General features: G+C 38.3%; 2 protein-coding genes across 3 annotated transcripts in view; both read left to right on the top strand.

Moving 5' to 3' along the window:
- Positions 1-4,614, top strand: part of BCLAF1 (BCL2 associated transcription factor 1) — a 28,691-nt gene extending 24,077 nt beyond the window's left edge. For both annotated transcript variants that reach the window (XM_007468742.1, XM_007468743.1), the window contains exons 12-13: positions 2,759-2,971; positions 3,139-4,614. In XM_007468742.1, the coding sequence (XP_007468804.1) occupies positions 2,759-2,971; positions 3,139-3,144 (219 nt within the window). In that variant the 3' untranslated portion in view covers positions 3,145-4,614. The remainder of the gene's footprint in view (positions 1-2,758; positions 2,972-3,138) is intronic.
- A 10,785-nt stretch (positions 4,615-15,399) lies between these two features.
- The window catches only part of MTFR2 (mitochondrial fission regulator 2), a 15,589-nt gene continuing 13,929 nt past the window's right edge, over positions 15,400-17,059 (top strand). The window contains exons 1-2 of the mRNA XM_007468741.1: positions 15,400-15,725; positions 16,351-16,463. Coding sequence (XP_007468803.1) covers positions 16,401-16,463 — 63 coding nt within the window. The 5' untranslated portion in view covers positions 15,400-15,725; positions 16,351-16,400. The remainder of the gene's footprint in view (positions 15,726-16,350; positions 16,464-17,059) is intronic.

Genomic DNA, 17,059 nt, shown 5'->3' with positions numbered 1-17,059 from the left:
ATGAAAAACGCAGAGGTACAGAGATTGAGCAGCTTGACCAAAGGTACATGGCCAGTAGGAGTGGGGCAGGATTTGAACCCATGCCTTGGGCTCCGAAAGGTTCTTACAGCTCGTATCATTTTTCCTCCAGTACTGAGTAATAGTAACATTTGTTGCATTCTTAATCTGAAATTTTCCTTCTCAGAAGTTTGATTTATGCAAAGATAAGGTAATGTTTTCAATAATAGGTATTCCAGGGAAGATAATAGTCTTTAGAACCTGAAATTCTCTGGAGAGGTGAGAGTATGTGAAGAGTTGGAGCAAGTGGGAAAGTACTAAAATGGGCAAGTTCTCCATGTTGAGTTGAAGTCATCTGAGGAAGAGAAAAATCTCTGTGGGAAAGGACGTTTGGGTTGGCGCTTTAATAAATTCACTCTTTGAAACTTGATCATTCTATACAGAAGAGAACCGAGGATTCAGAAGGTCTTGGTTCTAATATGGCCTCCTTTGTTAACATATTGTTGGCTGTGTATTATAAATATCTAACATTCTCTTTGTTATCTATGAAGTAATTAATTTTGATTAGTCTGTAACAAGACTAAAATCTTGGATGTAAGAATTTGAGGATTAAGAGTTAGTATGCTTAGGGACTTCCCTGGCGGTCCAGTGGTTAGGACTCCGTGGTTTTACTGCAGGGGGCATGGGTTCAATCCCTGTTCAGGGAACTAAGATCTCACATGCCTCTTGGTGCAGCAAAAAGAAAAATAAAAAAGTTAGTGTGCTTAGTATCAAAATGTCGCTTAGGTAGCTGCCGGGATACCCTCTGAAAAGCACAGTGTGCTCTTGGAGCTTTTGTTTTCTTTAATTTCAGATGATTGTATATTTAAAAGTTAATTGCTAGTTTAACTGTAGTGTCTGGCTTTGCCACTGATTCTTCTGTTTCAGCTCTTAGCTACCTCATACGGTAACTATTTACTGTCACCAGGATACCTAGAAAACGTATTCTGTGGATGATGGGCATAAGGGGCAGTGGAAAAGATTGACTCTGTGGCCTTGGGCAAGTTACTCAATTTCTCTGTGCCTCAATTTCTTTATATCTAAAATGGGGTTAGTAACAGTATTTTACAGGGTGGTTGTGAGAATTAGATGAGTAACAAGCACTATATAAACATTATCACCACCATTGATTGCTTGCTTGTCAGGCACTGGGCCGGGCACTTTTTAACAGATCGTCTGTGTTCCTTCAAGGCTATCTCTGGTTTTTTTTAATGAGGAAGTAAAGTCACACAGTTTCTGTTAAGATTTAAACCCATGCCTCTGGCTTCAATGGCTGTTTGCTTCTTCCTACAAATCCATGGAATACTGTGTAAACACCACAAACAGGAAAGCATAAAGGCTATATAGAGTTAGTTGTGTTAATACCAAAAGGGAGCCTGAAATTATGTAATTGTGTGTGCATATTATTTTGAGTGGCAGACTTTTAAAATAGTTTATTTTGGGTTTACAATTGAACTTTCTGACATACTGAAATTTACACTTTTGATAGTTCCTAAGTTCATTCTTTGAGTCATGCACACCTCTGCCTAGTCATCTTTTATTGGTTTGATAAAGCTAGATTATTAGAAGTGGGTAAGGGCTCTTTCATATAGTCTGTTAATTACATGTGTGAACTTTTCAAGTGATTCAGGAGGGTGATCTGTATTACATGAATATGCACAAAGGCACATTGCATGTTTAGCAAATGTGTTCATATTATGTATTTGAAAAGTTTTAGTGACTTATGGACAGTTGATCAATATCCGTACTCCATAAGTTGTACTTATGTATGTAGATTGTACTTGTATATAGTGTATGCAACGTTGTTTGCATTATGCCTGTTGTCTCATAAAGGGGTGTCACTCCCATTTTTGTAGGTACGAACTTAAAAGTAAGTTTGAGGTGGGCAGCAGTTAAATTACATTGCAGGAGAACTTTGGCTTTTTGTTTTGTACTTTGGGATGTAATACTCTTCTGCTTATCGACAAAGTCAAGTACTTTTCAGTTTTGCAGATGTTTTGATTAAAGGAACAATTTGTAACTTGGGGAACATCTGTTTTTGGATGCAGCTAATGAAAAATTAAGGTTGGGCTGTAACAACTGCAGTATTTTAGGTTAGTGAAGAAGAAAGAAGTTGAGATATTACTCTGGGGACCACGCCATCATGATTTGGCTTGTGAAATTTCCTTGCCAAAAAGACTGATGTGTAATACACATTGATTTAGATTTAAATCTCAGTAGGATTTTAAAAATCTGTTGCTATATGTAAACTATAATTCTTATCACCTGCTTTATTTAGTAAATGTTACAGATAATGTAATGATATTTTTATGCTTTGTTGCATGTCTGTGACAGGTAATTTTTTCAGGAAAAATATCGGTTATTTTATCACTTATACACAGTATAATATACTTATTAATAATAAGTGGACTTAGGCAAAAACGGAAAGCAAAAAAGTAAAAACTTTGAAAATTGGCAGTAATTTAGCAGTTGAGATTCTCCAAAAAAATTGGACAGCTCTCAAATGCTTGGGTTACGAAGCAATAGGATGTAACTGTTTGCTTTCATGATGGAGTATGTTTTTGTTGAAAAATTCAGTTTTATTGGTTTTGTGTTTTGGAACAGTACCAATCTTATTTACCCAATCTTCAGACAGTTTATACCATGAGTTATGATTGGGGATATAATCATCTTCCTTACCAGAAGGACGTTTCATTGATGATTGTTTTTAACCTTTCTGTAGCATGATGACAGAGATGATGGTGTGGATTATTGGGCCAAAAGAGGAAGAGGTCGTGGTACTTTTCAACGTGGCAGAGGGCGCTTTAACTTCAAAAAATCAGGTAGCAGTCCAAAATGGACTCATGACAAATATCAAGGGGACGGGATTGTTGAAGATGAAGAAGAGACCATGGAAAATAATGAAGAAAAGAAGGACAGACGCAAAGAAGAAAAGGTAGAAATTTCCAACTTGTTAGTGGTTCTTATATTTTCTTATGTATGGGTTTGGTGGGCCAGTTAATTAATTTTTAAGAACAATGATTATTTTTGGATCATTTTCACTCTTCATATCTTTGCTAATCTTTCTCTCTCTCTCTCTCTCTCTCTCTCTCTCTTTTTTAGGAATAGTAAATCTGAAGTGAGATTGCAACAGAGAACGGAACTTGCACCCACCATTTTTTTACATGATTTTTGTTTTCAAATAAGAATGTAAGCATTTTACTTAAATTTTACTGTTTGCAAGTAGTAGTCTAGAGAAATTTTGTTTTAAGTCTTCAGATATCCTGAAAAATAGTAGACTGTATGTTGAAAATTGTACTGAAATAAAGTAGAAAATTGTTACGTACCATATTTGTAACTATCAACTTTTAAAAAAAATACTTTTACTGTTTTTGTTACATGCATTGTAATTCTGCTTTGTCTATAAGATATGGTCAAGTACAGCTCTGTGAAAGTTATGATTCTCTTCTCTCCCTGTTTGTTAATGTTTATTCTGAAGTAAACGTTAGCTCTACATACAAATCCCTGAATAGCAGTTGTTTATAGAAACCACACTAACTATTTTAACTGTATACATCTGTTTAACATTCTTCTTAATTCAAACACACTACATTGTAGGGTGGCTAATTTTTGAAGTGTACCATGGAAAAAGTTGTTATTTTGGTAAACTAAGCTAGTTTAACACCTCAGCAAATGTTTAAGAAGGAAAAAGAAACTTTGCCAATCGTGAAAAAAGTACAAGCTGTTAAAAGTTAGATTGAAAAGTATGAGAATATTTTTCTTTTTTCTTTCTTTTAACTGAAAGCAAGCAGTGGCCTATATACAAACCATTCTTAGGAGCCTTTACTATTTGAGTTCAAAATTAAATATTCTCTTTCTATTCTTCCCTGAAAGTTTGAGTCATGGTCTTAGATATCAGCTATTGTTTGAGAGATGAAACTGGTTTGCAGTAGTACAAATAAAAACTCCCTTCCTACCGAACGTCTTAGACTTTAAAAAAAAAAACAGAACAAAAGCTGTAATCCTGGCATTGGTATGGAAGAGGATTATTCTGCAGAGTAACTTGATACATTAAAAAGACGTGTACCTGATGTCATACCTTACATATTTATTTGAGCTTTTGGACAGCCAAATCATTAGTTTGTAGTCGAACCGTAAGGAATAATAGGCGAACAGAATACACTGCTCATTAGTAGTATTTTAAGTAACTTGTTTTTCATATGTCACCAATAAAAAGATCTGACAGGAAGTTTGCCACAGCATTGATCTAACTTGTTTTTTATTTTTTTCCATATTTCAGTTGCCGTTTGTAAAATGGGTTTTCTTTTTCTTCCCAAGGGTTCTATTGTTCAGGAAGATAATCTTTCAAATGTGAATTGCCTTTATGTTTATGATGATATCTCTTAGAAGGAATGAAAATCCAAAATAGTAAATTTCAGTGTTTTAAGTCTGTCTGCTCTTAGAGCATATATAAAAGTAGTCAAATTTCACTTGTTAATTCAGCAACTGAATTAGTTTTTATGTTTGCATTAAAAGCAGATAATGCTTATTCTGTTAGTGTAAACTTTTAAACATCTTTAAGTGTATGGCTCTTTCATCCTCACTGATCGTTTGTTTACAGGTGCTCTTCTAGCACCTTAACTGCAGTCAGAGGCATTAGCTAAGAGCTGTATGAGGGAAAAACATGAAAACAAAACTCAGTATATGTGATGTTCATGGCCCTAAGATCCTTAAGTATTGCATGGTTATTTTTATTTTGTCTTTCTGAAATTGTTTGAGCAGAGGAAATACTGTCAAAGCAACTATGTGTTGCATTAATCAGGGCATAACTAATATTCTCCTAGTCAGAATAATACTTAATTACATGCTAAAGCAACATGGATTTGATCTCTGACATAGAATTTTCACGACCATTTTATTTTATACAAATAAATTTAGCTTTTATTTTAACAGTTATTATTTGGTTAGATACTGAATCTCTATGCATGTCTATAAATGTGCAGTTTTGCTTTTCCATATAAGACAACAGGAAAGGGGAACCTACTGAGAAATTATTTAATAGGGAGTACGAATAAAGCTACCCAAGTCCTACCAGCAGGTTATATTTTAAGTGCAAATGCATTGCTTTAACCCAAATTTGTTAATGATTTGGTTACTTTTATTTTGTTTGTTTTTGTTTTTTTGCGGTATGCGGGCCTCTCACTGTTGTGGCCTCTCCCTTTGCGGAGCACAGGCTCCGGATGCGCAGGCTCAGCGGCCATGGCTCACGGGCCCAGCTGCTCCATGGCATGTGGGATCCTCCCGGACCGGGGCACGAACCCGTGTCCCCTGCATCGGCGGGCAGACTCCCAACCACTGCGCCACCAGGGAAGCCCTGGTTACTTTTATTAAATAAAATTGAGGAAAGAGTATCCTATTAGAATATAGTAGGAAGGGTGATTGTGAAAACACTGCAGTAGAATGCCATTGTGGATGTTATCTTTTTTTAGAGCCAAGCATATTAAAAGCCTGTGTGAATTTTTTAAACCGCAGTTTAACACCCTACTTCATGACATGTTATAAAAGCTGAATGGTTCCTCTTGGTAAGGATATTTGTTTACAAGTGCTAGAAAATAGTAACTCCTTGATAAACCTGCATTAACACACTTCCTTTTGCTTAGAGAAGGAAAATAAAAATGAACCAAAGGATATTTCCTGAAAGTATTAAGAAAGCTGTTTTAAGAAGGCCATGACTCAGTCCTTAGGTGTGTACACCTTTCAACATCGTAGGAATTTTAATTAAAAAAGCAAAATTTGTTTTTCCAGTTGTAGCCTACTTTAAGGAATTACTGTTTTTCCCCTTTTGTCACAGTTAAAATCAAGTGTTGGGAATTCAGTTATCATTTGAGTAAAAATATATCCAGTAAGAATGAATGTAGATGGCTAAATGATTCTTACTCAGTGTGATGTATAATGCAACAGGGACCCTTGTAAATTGTCATATGCCAATAAAATGTCATAAGTGGTAATAGCTGTTGTTTGTTTACCTGATTTTGAGACTATTTCTGTGTGAGTTCTATACAACTGATGTCAATGGCTTATGTCTCATTTTAGAATATCAGCTTATCTGTTAGTAAAATTACTAACAGGGATGATGTGGCTTTTTGAGGGTTGATAAATACTTTATAAAACTGCTCAAATCCCCATTTGTTTTTTCTTTTTTCTCCTGGGAAAATGGGAAATTTTACAGTGGGTAAATCTAAGCCAATGTTAATGAATACAGGAATTTCAGACTTCTAGTCTAGCCTTCCTGTTCCTATGTTCATACAGGAACTTGTCAGCCATAATATTATGATGGAGAAATCAGCATTACTTCTCTTTCCTTCTAGAAATAGTAGTCAGTTAATAACTAAAAAGTGGGGTTTTTTTGTTTTTTTTGTTTTTTAACTTAGTCTTTGTACACTTTGATTTAGATCTGGTGTGATTCTTACCATGCCCCTCGCATTTTCACAGAAATTTGTGTGTTAAGACATACATTTTGACTAATACAAATGACAAGTTATTCCTTCAAAACTTTGTTAAAGAAGTAAGAACTCTGTACATGTATGCTGAACTATACTGGGTGATTTTAACACTATGTACCAGTTACCTACATAAAAATGTGCTATTTTATTTATTAGGGACATTTATTTTTAAAGAGAGTTGCTTTTTTCTTTTCGGCTTTTTTTTTTTTCCTTCCTTTTTTCTTTTTGGGCATGGCATGTGGCATCTTAGTTCCCTGACCAGGGATCCAGTCCTTGCCCCCTGCAGTGGAAGCGCAGTGCCCTAACCACTGGACCGCCAGGGAATTCCTGTCTTCGGCTTTCAACTGGAATCCCTTTGGGAAATACTTTGTTCCATATGGAACAGTATTTCTTTCACTTTCAGAAAGAGAAGTACAGAGACCTAAGTTTATGAAGTTGCTGAATAGGGAAGGGACATGGAGAAATAAACTTCACCTTCATGGGACGGTATTTGACTAGACTCAGTCTGTGCGTAGTAGATTGTGATACATCCTTTAACAAAATTTTAGAATATTATCTGTTACATACATTTAGGGTTCTCAAATAGTTGAAGCCATTATTGTTAAATCTGAATGTCAAGGGTCTAATTGTTCGGTTTATTGAGGTAGATGTTAAAAATTTGGAGTCTGTGTTAATGAAGTTTTAAGTGAAAAAGTTATTAGTTTCTTGGAATTCAGGAATATATTGAAATTATTGTATTCCATTGTCTGACTTGAGAGCTTTAGTAGAGGTTGTGTAAATTGATGAGCTGGACTCATGTTTTAGAAGCATTCAGTAGTGATTAGTGTGTCAGGTACACAAGTGAAGCCAAAGTTGTACATTAAGTGTGCTAGCTCTCTTTATATTGTTGTATTACCTCCTAGTACTTTAGCTTTTAAAAATGGATACCACTGGGTAAAAAACAGGCATTAGGATGCCACTTACCACCACTACTAGGAGAAAAATTCCAGTGTGTCTTAATTATAATGATCTGTACATAAAGATTTTTTCCCAAGGATGTTTTAGGCAGTTCACAACAGTGAGCTGATTTACAGTGCTCTTAAAGTGCAGACGATAATCTTGATTCTTGCAAGTAGAAAAGGGTTGGGTAAGTGGTTTTAATGGTATTCTAAGAATTGGGATCAGATTTTTCTTAATAATCTCTTAGAGTTCCCCAACTTCCTGATTCAGTTATAATGAGTCCTCCTTTTAATAAAAGTAGATGATATATATTTAAAATAGATAACCAACAAAGTCCTACTGTATTAGTACAGGGAACTCTGCTCAATATTCTGTAATAACCTAAATGGGAGAAGAAGTTGAAAAAGAATAGATAGATGTGTATGTATAACTGAGTTGCTTGGCTGTACACCTGCAACTAACACAACACTGTAAATCAGCTGTAGTCCAATATAAAATATAAACAAAACAACCCCCTCCCCCAAAAAATACCCCCCAAAATAAATTAGGAAGAGCAAAATAAAAGTAGATGATAGTTAAGTACACCGTACAGTTAGGTGATGAAAGGATGTACTTTCACAGCATGAACTCTGTATTTGGCAATGATAACTTCTTGGTATTGTCATAGTAATTACAAATTCCATGGCTTGTAAAGTGCTACTTAAAATTAAGAATACCACTCTCACCCAATCTAGTCCTTGAGTATGGAAGGTCGTAATTTTTTCTGTCTTGTACTGGAAGGGGAAAACTAGAAGCCTTTTGTTTCTTGGCCGCGCCACGCAGCTTGTGGGATCTCAGTTCCCTGACCAGGGGTTGAAACCGGTCCCTGGCAGTGAAAGCGCCAAATCCTATCCACTGGACCGCCAGGGAATTCCCTAGAAACTTTAAGCTTCCAGGGTACTTCTAAGCCTGCTGTGAGGGTAATGTTAAATACACTTGGAATGTTTTTGAAAGGTTGAGTTATCACCAAATGTAGACATAAAAAGGTACTTACAATACAGAATTTAACTGGTTAATGTCAGTATACAGTTATTTTTTTATGCCTTCATTTGGTGATACTCAACTTTCAAAATCAACGTGTTGGCTGTTTTTCACCCCTGTGATAACTGTGGTAAAGATGCTCATCATTTGCCCCAGTTGCTGCAGTATAGTCTTCTGATTTGGACACCTTGACCTTTAAATTTTATCTTTTAATTGCCATCTGTGGGATGTTTTTCAAGTGGAAGTTGTCTTTTTTAAGCTAAAAATTCTTGGATGACTTCTCGTCTAAATCTTAGGATGAACTATAGGAATTTCCTGTGAGCAGCTTTTTTTTTTTCCCTTTTGCCTTATCCCACTCCTTGTTCACTTACCTATCCTAAAATCTTACACCCTACCAAAAATCCTAAAAATTCCTCTTTTGTCCTTATTCTTTCAGGCTGGCAACTCATTCTGTTTATGTGTCATGCTTTGCTAGAATAAATGTTTAGTACTTAGCATCGTGTATTGTGTAAGACATACATACCATAGGTATGTAATAAATGCTCCTTGAGTGTATAAAAGAAAGCATGTTAACTGCGTGTGGATGTATAGAAATTTGATTGGTAGGAGTCAGTTAATGGCTCCTGCTAAAACTTAAGTCAATCTAAGCCACCTTAAAAATGAGCTGAACAGGAGAGAGTTCAGATTGCTATGAATAGAAGAGTTGGAACCTTAATCTTTTTATACACGGCTCAAGTTACCTCTTGTGTGTTGTCTTGGAGTACTGTGATTTTAAGGGAAAACATTTAGTATATTTAAAGGAAGGAGAGCCAGAAGCTTGAGGTCTGAAATATTGTCATATGAATAATTGGAAAAGGTATGTTTACTATAGAAAAGTGATGACCTGGATGAGTCCTTGATAGCAGTCTCAAGTACTTAAAGGGCTGTCCCTTAGAAGAGGAAATAGAGTAAAATTCGGATCACGTAGGACCAGGAAGAGCATTTGATATCACTTTGCCTAGCCTCATCATTTTAACATGTTCCATATTTGGAGGACAGAACCAGAGCCAGTGGATTAAAATCATATATATATAGACTTTTGTTGACTCAGTGAATTAATTTTGATAACCAGATATTTAAAAAGAGTAGGCATTGACATAAATCACAGCAATATCTTTTTGGATCCATCTCCTATAGTAATAGAAATAAAAATAAACAGGTGGGACCTAATTAAACTTAAAAGCTTTTGCACAGCAAGGAAACCACAAACAAAACAAAACCCCTACAGAATGGGAGAAAATATTTGCAGACAATGCGACCAACAAGAGATTTGATTGGTATAAGCCAATTAACAATAATCTCCAAGATATACAAGCAGCTCATACAGCTCAACATCAAAAAAACAACCCAAAGAAAAAATGGGCAGAAGACCTAAATGTTGATGGCCAAAAGGCACATGAAAAGATGCTCAACATGGCTGATTATTAGAGAAATGCAAATCAAAACTACGAGTTACCACTTCATGTGGGTCAGAATGGTTGTCATCAAGAAGTCTTGTAATAATAAATGCTGGAGAGGGTGTGGAGAAGAAGTAACGCATTTACACTGTTGGTGGGAATGTAAATGTAAATTGGTGCAGCTACTGCAGAGAACAATATGGAGGCTCCTTGAAAAACTAAAAACAGACCTACCATGTGATCCTGCACTCCCACTCCTGGGCATATATATGGAGCAAACCATTCTGAAAGATACATGCACCCCTGTGTTCATAGCATCACTGTTTACAATAGCCAAGACATGGAAGCAACCTAAATGTCCATTGACAGAGGTATGGATAGAGAAGATATATATGCACAAAGGAATATTTCAGCCATAAAAAAGAATGAAATAATGCCATTTGCAGCAACATGGATGGACCTAGGAATCATATGATATTGTTTATATGTAGAATCTTAAAAAAAAAATGAACTTAAATACACAAATAGACCCACAGGCATAGAAAACAAATTTATGGTTACCAAAGGGGAAAGGGTGGGGGAGGGATAAATTAGGAGCTTGGGATTAGCAGATACACATTATACAAAATAGATAACCAACAAGGGCCTACTGTGTAGCACAGGGAAGTATGCTCAATATTTTGTAATAACCTATAAGGGAAAAGAATCTAAATTATTTTTCTGTATACCTGAAACTAATACAGCATTGTAAGTCAGCTATACTTCAATGAAAAGTAAAAGGAGTAGGCAGCTTGTGAATGTCATAGTTTTCTGCTTATAGAAGTATGGAGAATCTGGATATCTCCCTAGCAGGAATACTGGGCTACCTGAAGCTGAACTTTTTCCTAGCTATCTGAACTACTTAAGAACTACATTTTACTCTCAGGTGCTTCCTTTATTAAACTGTGTGTTATCAACTGAAATTACCTGTGATAATTAAAAAGAAATGCTGTATTATTGCTACAGTTTTCAATGTGATAGGAATGAACTTCAATATTTAAGACTTATGCCGTATTCTGTTTTGAAATATGCTAAATTTTTTGATGACTGTCTTACAGTAGCAAATTATTTGCTACTGTAAGACAATATAAGTTATTTGGAATTTTTATGAAGTAGTTTTTTTTTTTTTTTTCCCTGTTACTCGGACCATGAGAGTTTTGAAAATTATGAGTTGATTATTACTAAAAAATGAAAAGGACTAAATGGAAGCATTAGGAGTAAAGGTGTTTAACTGGACTGTCTGGATGATCCAGAAGCAGAGTAAAACCAGAAGGACATCCTTTATGTTTTCTGTGTTCTAGGTTTCAATCAACTCTTTTTAAGTGTTTGAGAAAGTCAAGGCATATCTCTTTGTGGACATACGATTGTATCAGAAAACAGTATAGAATCTATTAAGTCATATGGATTTTCTAAAAATAATGGAACCAGAAAAATCAAGCTGCCGTTAACCTTTATGCTTTTCGAGAGGTCTAAATATTTTTGTTCAAAAATAGTATGAGTAGTCAATAAACACATAAGACCTTTGGATTCAAACACTGCAATAACCTAGGCTTTTATATAAGTTATTTAAAGGTTCAAATAAAATAATTCCTGCATTTAGACTTATTTAACTTAGATTTTGTAATTTTAATATATCACAAGTAAATAGCAATTTATACATATATAGTAGGTATAGATACATAGGTAGTAGGTCTCAACTGTGTTTTACGTTAGTCATTTTTATTGGCAATACAAAAAGCAGAGGAGATTTTCAGGACAGTTTAGTTTGAAACATGATTTTAATATCAAGGAAAATCTTGGTCCTAATTAGTGTCAACTAATACTTAAAAGTTTTGAATAAACAATTGTAAAGTTTTAATGAACCTTTAAGAAGTATGTAATCTTTTAAATAGTGCTGGTTGGTTTAAGTGTACTGCATTACTACTGCCCCTGAGAGGTTTCAAGCATAGGTAGCAGAACAGAAGGAAAAAGGCCCTAAGTATTCTTGTTTTGAAATGTAAAACTAAGTGAACTTTCTGGGCATGTGCATCCCAATCTGGATATCACCTTTTCATGAGATCCTATGGTTAAGGTTGGAGAGGCTATTGCCTACTTGTTAGAATGTTACATTGTATCCTGCCCCATTAAGATAAATATAGTAATTCGAGTACTCCTAATCACCTAAAACTTAGCCTTGTGTCAGAGGCTAATGGGGTTTCAACCGGGCAGTTGGCAAGATTGAGTACACATCTTTCTAGCCTCTGTTCAAGCCAGCCCTCAGCCTCCATTTGTTCACTGGGAAGGTATGCCTAGCATTGGCTGTAAAGTTGAATAAATTATTGGTCTCGGGGATCCAGTACGTAGTGTGATGACTATAATGTATTATTAACGGTTCTGGGAAAATGGAAAAAATACATGTAGATAACAAAACCAATTATCTTTGGACAGCATTTACAATTAAACTAGGTTACAAGCTTTTCCCGCGAACCCACAAATATCGGGATGGGGACAAAACACCAACCTGCCTGGTACTGATTTCTATGTGAGTAGAAGTTAAGAATTGGGGTAGCATCTGACAGGCTTGAAAAGGAGAATCTCAAGTGAGCCTACTAAAACTGGGAGTTTTTCCTCTCCAATAGTGAGCACAAGGTACCCACAGTAAGGATTAGAGAGACTGGAATACTTTACCTCAGTGAACTCTCAAAATGGACCTGTCAAGGCAAGACTCCTTTTAAGGACGGGACCCCACACTGAGGAGAAAGTACTGAAAGTGGAATCCTAATCCGCAGGGTCGACACGGTGGATTGAGAGGGCCTAGATTCAACTGTGGGAGGGGAACACAGCCAGGAAAATCTTAGAAAGCATGCCATCAAATATTTGAACACTACTCAAAAATGACAGAAAAGGTAGAAAAGATTTACTGAAATTCTGCATCATTCTAAAAGTTCACGAAAGTAATTTCACTTAAAAGTAATAGAAAAATATTAATGTCAAATCTCGTAAAAGGTTGTCAAGATGTGGTATGTATGAATGCTTTAGTGAACAAAATGGAGGAAGGATCACTGAAGAATTAATTTTAGAGGGAAATTGTCAGCAAAGCATTCATGGAGATGTAGCATTTGACCTGGGCCCACCATGCTGTTACCTAAATCAAAGTTTAATATTGAGCTCTATCAATAATTCACCCTGAGGCTTCCCTGGTGGCGCAGTGGTTGAGAGTCCGCCTGCCGATGCAGGGGACACGGGTTCGTGCCCCGGTCCGGGAGGATCCCACATGCCGTGGAGCGGCTGGGCCCGTGAGCCATGGCCGCTGAGCCTGCGCGTCCGGAGCCTGTGCTCTGCAACGGGAGAGGCCACAACAGTGAGAGGCCCGCGTACCACACACACAAAATAATAATAATAATAATGCACCCTGAAGGAGGCTTTAGTACCACTGGTTTCCCTTCTCATTCTCTCAAGGGATATTCTCCTTTTGCACCTATTGTGTGCTGTTTGATATCAGATTGGAAAGGGAGGAGGTTATAAGATCATTACTTATGAAGGCAAAAGGGAAGGGCAAGGAACTTGAGAAAATGCTATGTAGGGTCGCTGATCCATTTGCATTCTTTTACATTTGTCCAGCACCCCTCTCCTGCTCCTTTAATCCTTATCTAGCCTAGACTACTGGGCCTGTCACTATAATTACTGTTGTTCTGCGGGTTTCTTCGTTTCAAATCATTCTTGGTGTCTGTTTTCTCTCATCCCATATCCAATTATTTTATTCAACAAATATTCAGATAATTTATCCAGTTATTTTATTGAACACCCATCAAATATACCAGGCAGTCTTCTAAAGCGCTGGAGATACAGCATGGGTCAAAACAAATGTCCTATTCTGGAGTTTTGTTTGGCAGTAGGTGGAACATAAATATACATGGTATAAGTGCTATAAGGAAAAATAAATCATGGAGAGAGAGTGGAGAGAGATGCTCTTTATATATATTGCTCAGAGAAATCGTCTCTGAGGTTTCTACTAGAATGTAAGCTCCAGAAGGGCAAGGACCTCAGCTGCCTTGCTCATTACATTCCCTGTGCTTTAGAATGATGCCTGGGACATAGTACATTCAATGTTAGTTTAATGAATAAATGTTGTGGACACACAGAAATTAGTTGAAAAATTCTTATTTTTTTTTTTTTTGCTGTACGAGGGCCTCTCACTGTTGTGGCCTCTCCCTTTGCGGAGCACGGGCTCCGGACGCGCAGGCTCAACGGCCATGGCTCACGGGCCCAGCCGCTCCGCGGCATGTGGGATCTTCACGGACCAGGGCACGAACCCGTGTCCCCTGCATCGGCAGGCAGACTCTCAACCACTGCACCACCAGGGAAGCCCCAATTCTCCCATTTTTTGACTGTGTTGGTCAGCAGCAGACACAGTTGATCCTAAATTATCATATGTCACTCCAATGCATTTCTCACTGAAATACTAGAAGCAGTAGCTTTTTTAAAAAAAAATAAATTAATTTTATTTATTCTTGGCTGCATTGGGTTTTTGTTGCTGCACGTGGGCTTTTCATCTAGTTGCAGCTAGTGGGGGCTACTCTTCGTTGTGGTGCGTGGGCTTATTGCTGTGGCTTGTTGCGGAGCATGGGCTCTAGGCGCATAGGCTTCAGTAGTTGTGGCACGTGGGCTCAGTAGTTGTGGCACACGGGCTTAGTTGCTCTGCGGCATGTGGGACCGAACCCGTGTCTCCTGTGTGGGCAGGCGGAGTCTTAACCACTGCGCCACCACGGAAGCCCAGTAGCTGTTGTTTCTTATGAAGCCAGTAACGTCAGATCAGAATTGAAAATTGGGATATCACCTGCCAGTACTTGGTGGTCACTTTACCATCATCATAGGCTAGGCCACATCAGCATTGGCAGCCTGGATAACCTGGAGCGTTTCATGAACGAACATTCTAAGTACTGCAATGCTGCAGATTCCTCGATGACAGCGTTTAGCATCTGCTAGTCGCATAAGCATATAATAGATGTTTGCTGAATAGACGAATGAATTATTAAACAAATCGCGACACTCCACGGCAAGCGGACTTGGGAGAGCGGCCCCACTTCGGGTCTGTATGTAGAGGATGACACACTTTCCCTGCGAAGACCTGTGTGGGGCACGAACTCCGGATCGTGGGCCTGATCCAAGGGCCATAATGGCTCCATGCTCTGGGCTGTAGACACCCGTATTATGGGAGCAACCGGGAAACCTAAAGGCGAGTCTTGAGCATGCGTCATCGTCCCGGCGCGGCCTGCCCCGCCTACCTGTGCCTCTAGGCTTCTATTGGCTGCCTCGCTGAAGGCCCGCCCTCTTGAAGGAGGAAGACACTCAGTAGCCAGTCTAAATAACCGTAAATAACCTGACGTCATTCCCTAACCAGTCACAAGCAACGATCTTCAGCCTTGTCCAATGAGGTCGGGCACGGGTCATGGCCCGCGGAGTTTAAGTTTAGTCGGGGGACCCGGAAATGGTGAGCCAATTGTGGAGTCAAGGGACAGGTTTGGTGGCGCACGGGCGGAGGCCCGCGCTTCCAGCCGAGTTACCCCGGCCGAGTGAGGGGCTACAGGGCCAAGCTCTGGGCCAGTGGAGGCGTCGTCACCGCCCGTGGTAGGCAAGCCGAGGTGCACGGGCGGACACGTGTGGACGTCTGAGCGCTCCTGGACCAGGACGAGGGCACGCCGGGCCTCGTCCTCTGCGGATTCCGCGGCAAGGTTCCTTAACGACTGCAGCTTGAAGTTCCCGTGATTGCCGGGAGGCTGGGCTTCGGAGGAAGGTAAGCCAGGCGACCATGCTGGGTTAGGAGAGACGCCGAGGGAGCTTGGGGCCAAAGCGAGTGATGGGACCGGGCGCTAGTCTCGGCCTTATTTAGTAGTTAGGTGACTAAGTCACGTCGCCTACCTGGGGTTCATATTCTTTAAAATAAGTAAGGAGGGATGGGTGGTACTCCGATACGTTAGTGAGGAAGAGCTACCGTTCCTTTTGTCAAAGCCTTGAGTCGGCCCCCTGCCTGCTTTCAAGGATGGGTTGAACTCATTCCTCCTAAGAGCCTCAGCCCAAAGCTTTCGGAGAGAGGGCGCATCGCTGTTGCAACTAACTTGAAGGCTTCCCTGCTAAGTTTCCAATTTCGCTGATTGATATTTATTAACCAGGTCCCTTCAGAGGCTCAAAAATATCCTATGAATTTTTATGCAACTTAACTGATAAATTGAAGTTTCTTTTACCAACCCTTCCCCATTCCCCCGTTCCTCTTTTTCTCTCCTCTCATTAAAGTAATGCTGGCCAGAGAGATTAGTTGATGGTGTAATGTGTAACCAAAGGGGTTTTCCAGTTATTTAATACAATTTTGTGCGGCAGTTATTTATCAAGAGTAATGTTTTCTAATTTTTTTTTCCCTTAAGGTATCAAGAAACAATGTTTCCTTAAATTTGCTTCTGTATTTGCCTCATCAATGTCATTCATATTGAGTATCTTAAGAGAGATGCTGGAATATTTTGGTGTTCCTGTAAACCAGGTAAATGTCTTTTAATGGATTTGAATGAACCTGTTGTATTTGTTTGAGGTCTTATTTTGGAAATGATTTATATGTCAACATTCAAGGCAAAATTGTTACTTCTCTATATGTGTAACAAAGGCGAGTTTCCTTTAGTATAGCTTTGATAGTTTGAAGGGATAAGATTATCAGGAACCCGTTTATTTGATAGGTCAAATGCCAACAAAAGATACAACCGAAGCAAAAGATAGACATGACCTTCATAGATAAAATATTTTAAAAATATCTAGTGGCTTTATTTAAGGTAATTTAAGTTTGATACTTGGATATAGAATGGCAAGTTATAGCTCAGCAAATTCAGAATAAATATTAAGGAGAGAGGTTGGCTTAGGTGCGAGAAGCATAAGCAAATCAAATTTTGTCTACTTACTGAGTAGCTACGACATCTAAGACAATATGCTTGTTTCTGTAGCTGATGCAGAGTAGCAGTACATGGTTCTTGTATTCAGGATGCTTAAAATATAATGAGATAGGGCTTCCCAGGTGGCGCAGTGGTTGAGAGTCCGCCTGCCGATGCAGGGGACACGGGTTCGTGCCCCGGTCCGGGAAGATCCCAC

The sequence above is a fragment of the Lipotes vexillifer genome, unplaced genomic scaffold (assembly GCF_000442215.2).
Source record: "Lipotes vexillifer unplaced genomic scaffold, Lipotes_vexillifer_v1.1 scaffold1572, whole genome shotgun sequence".
NCBI classification, from domain to species: Eukaryota; Metazoa; Chordata; class Mammalia; order Artiodactyla; family Lipotidae; genus Lipotes; species Lipotes vexillifer.
The sequence above is the reverse complement of the archived record's forward strand: the minus strand, read 5'-3'. Positions and strand labels throughout refer to the sequence as shown.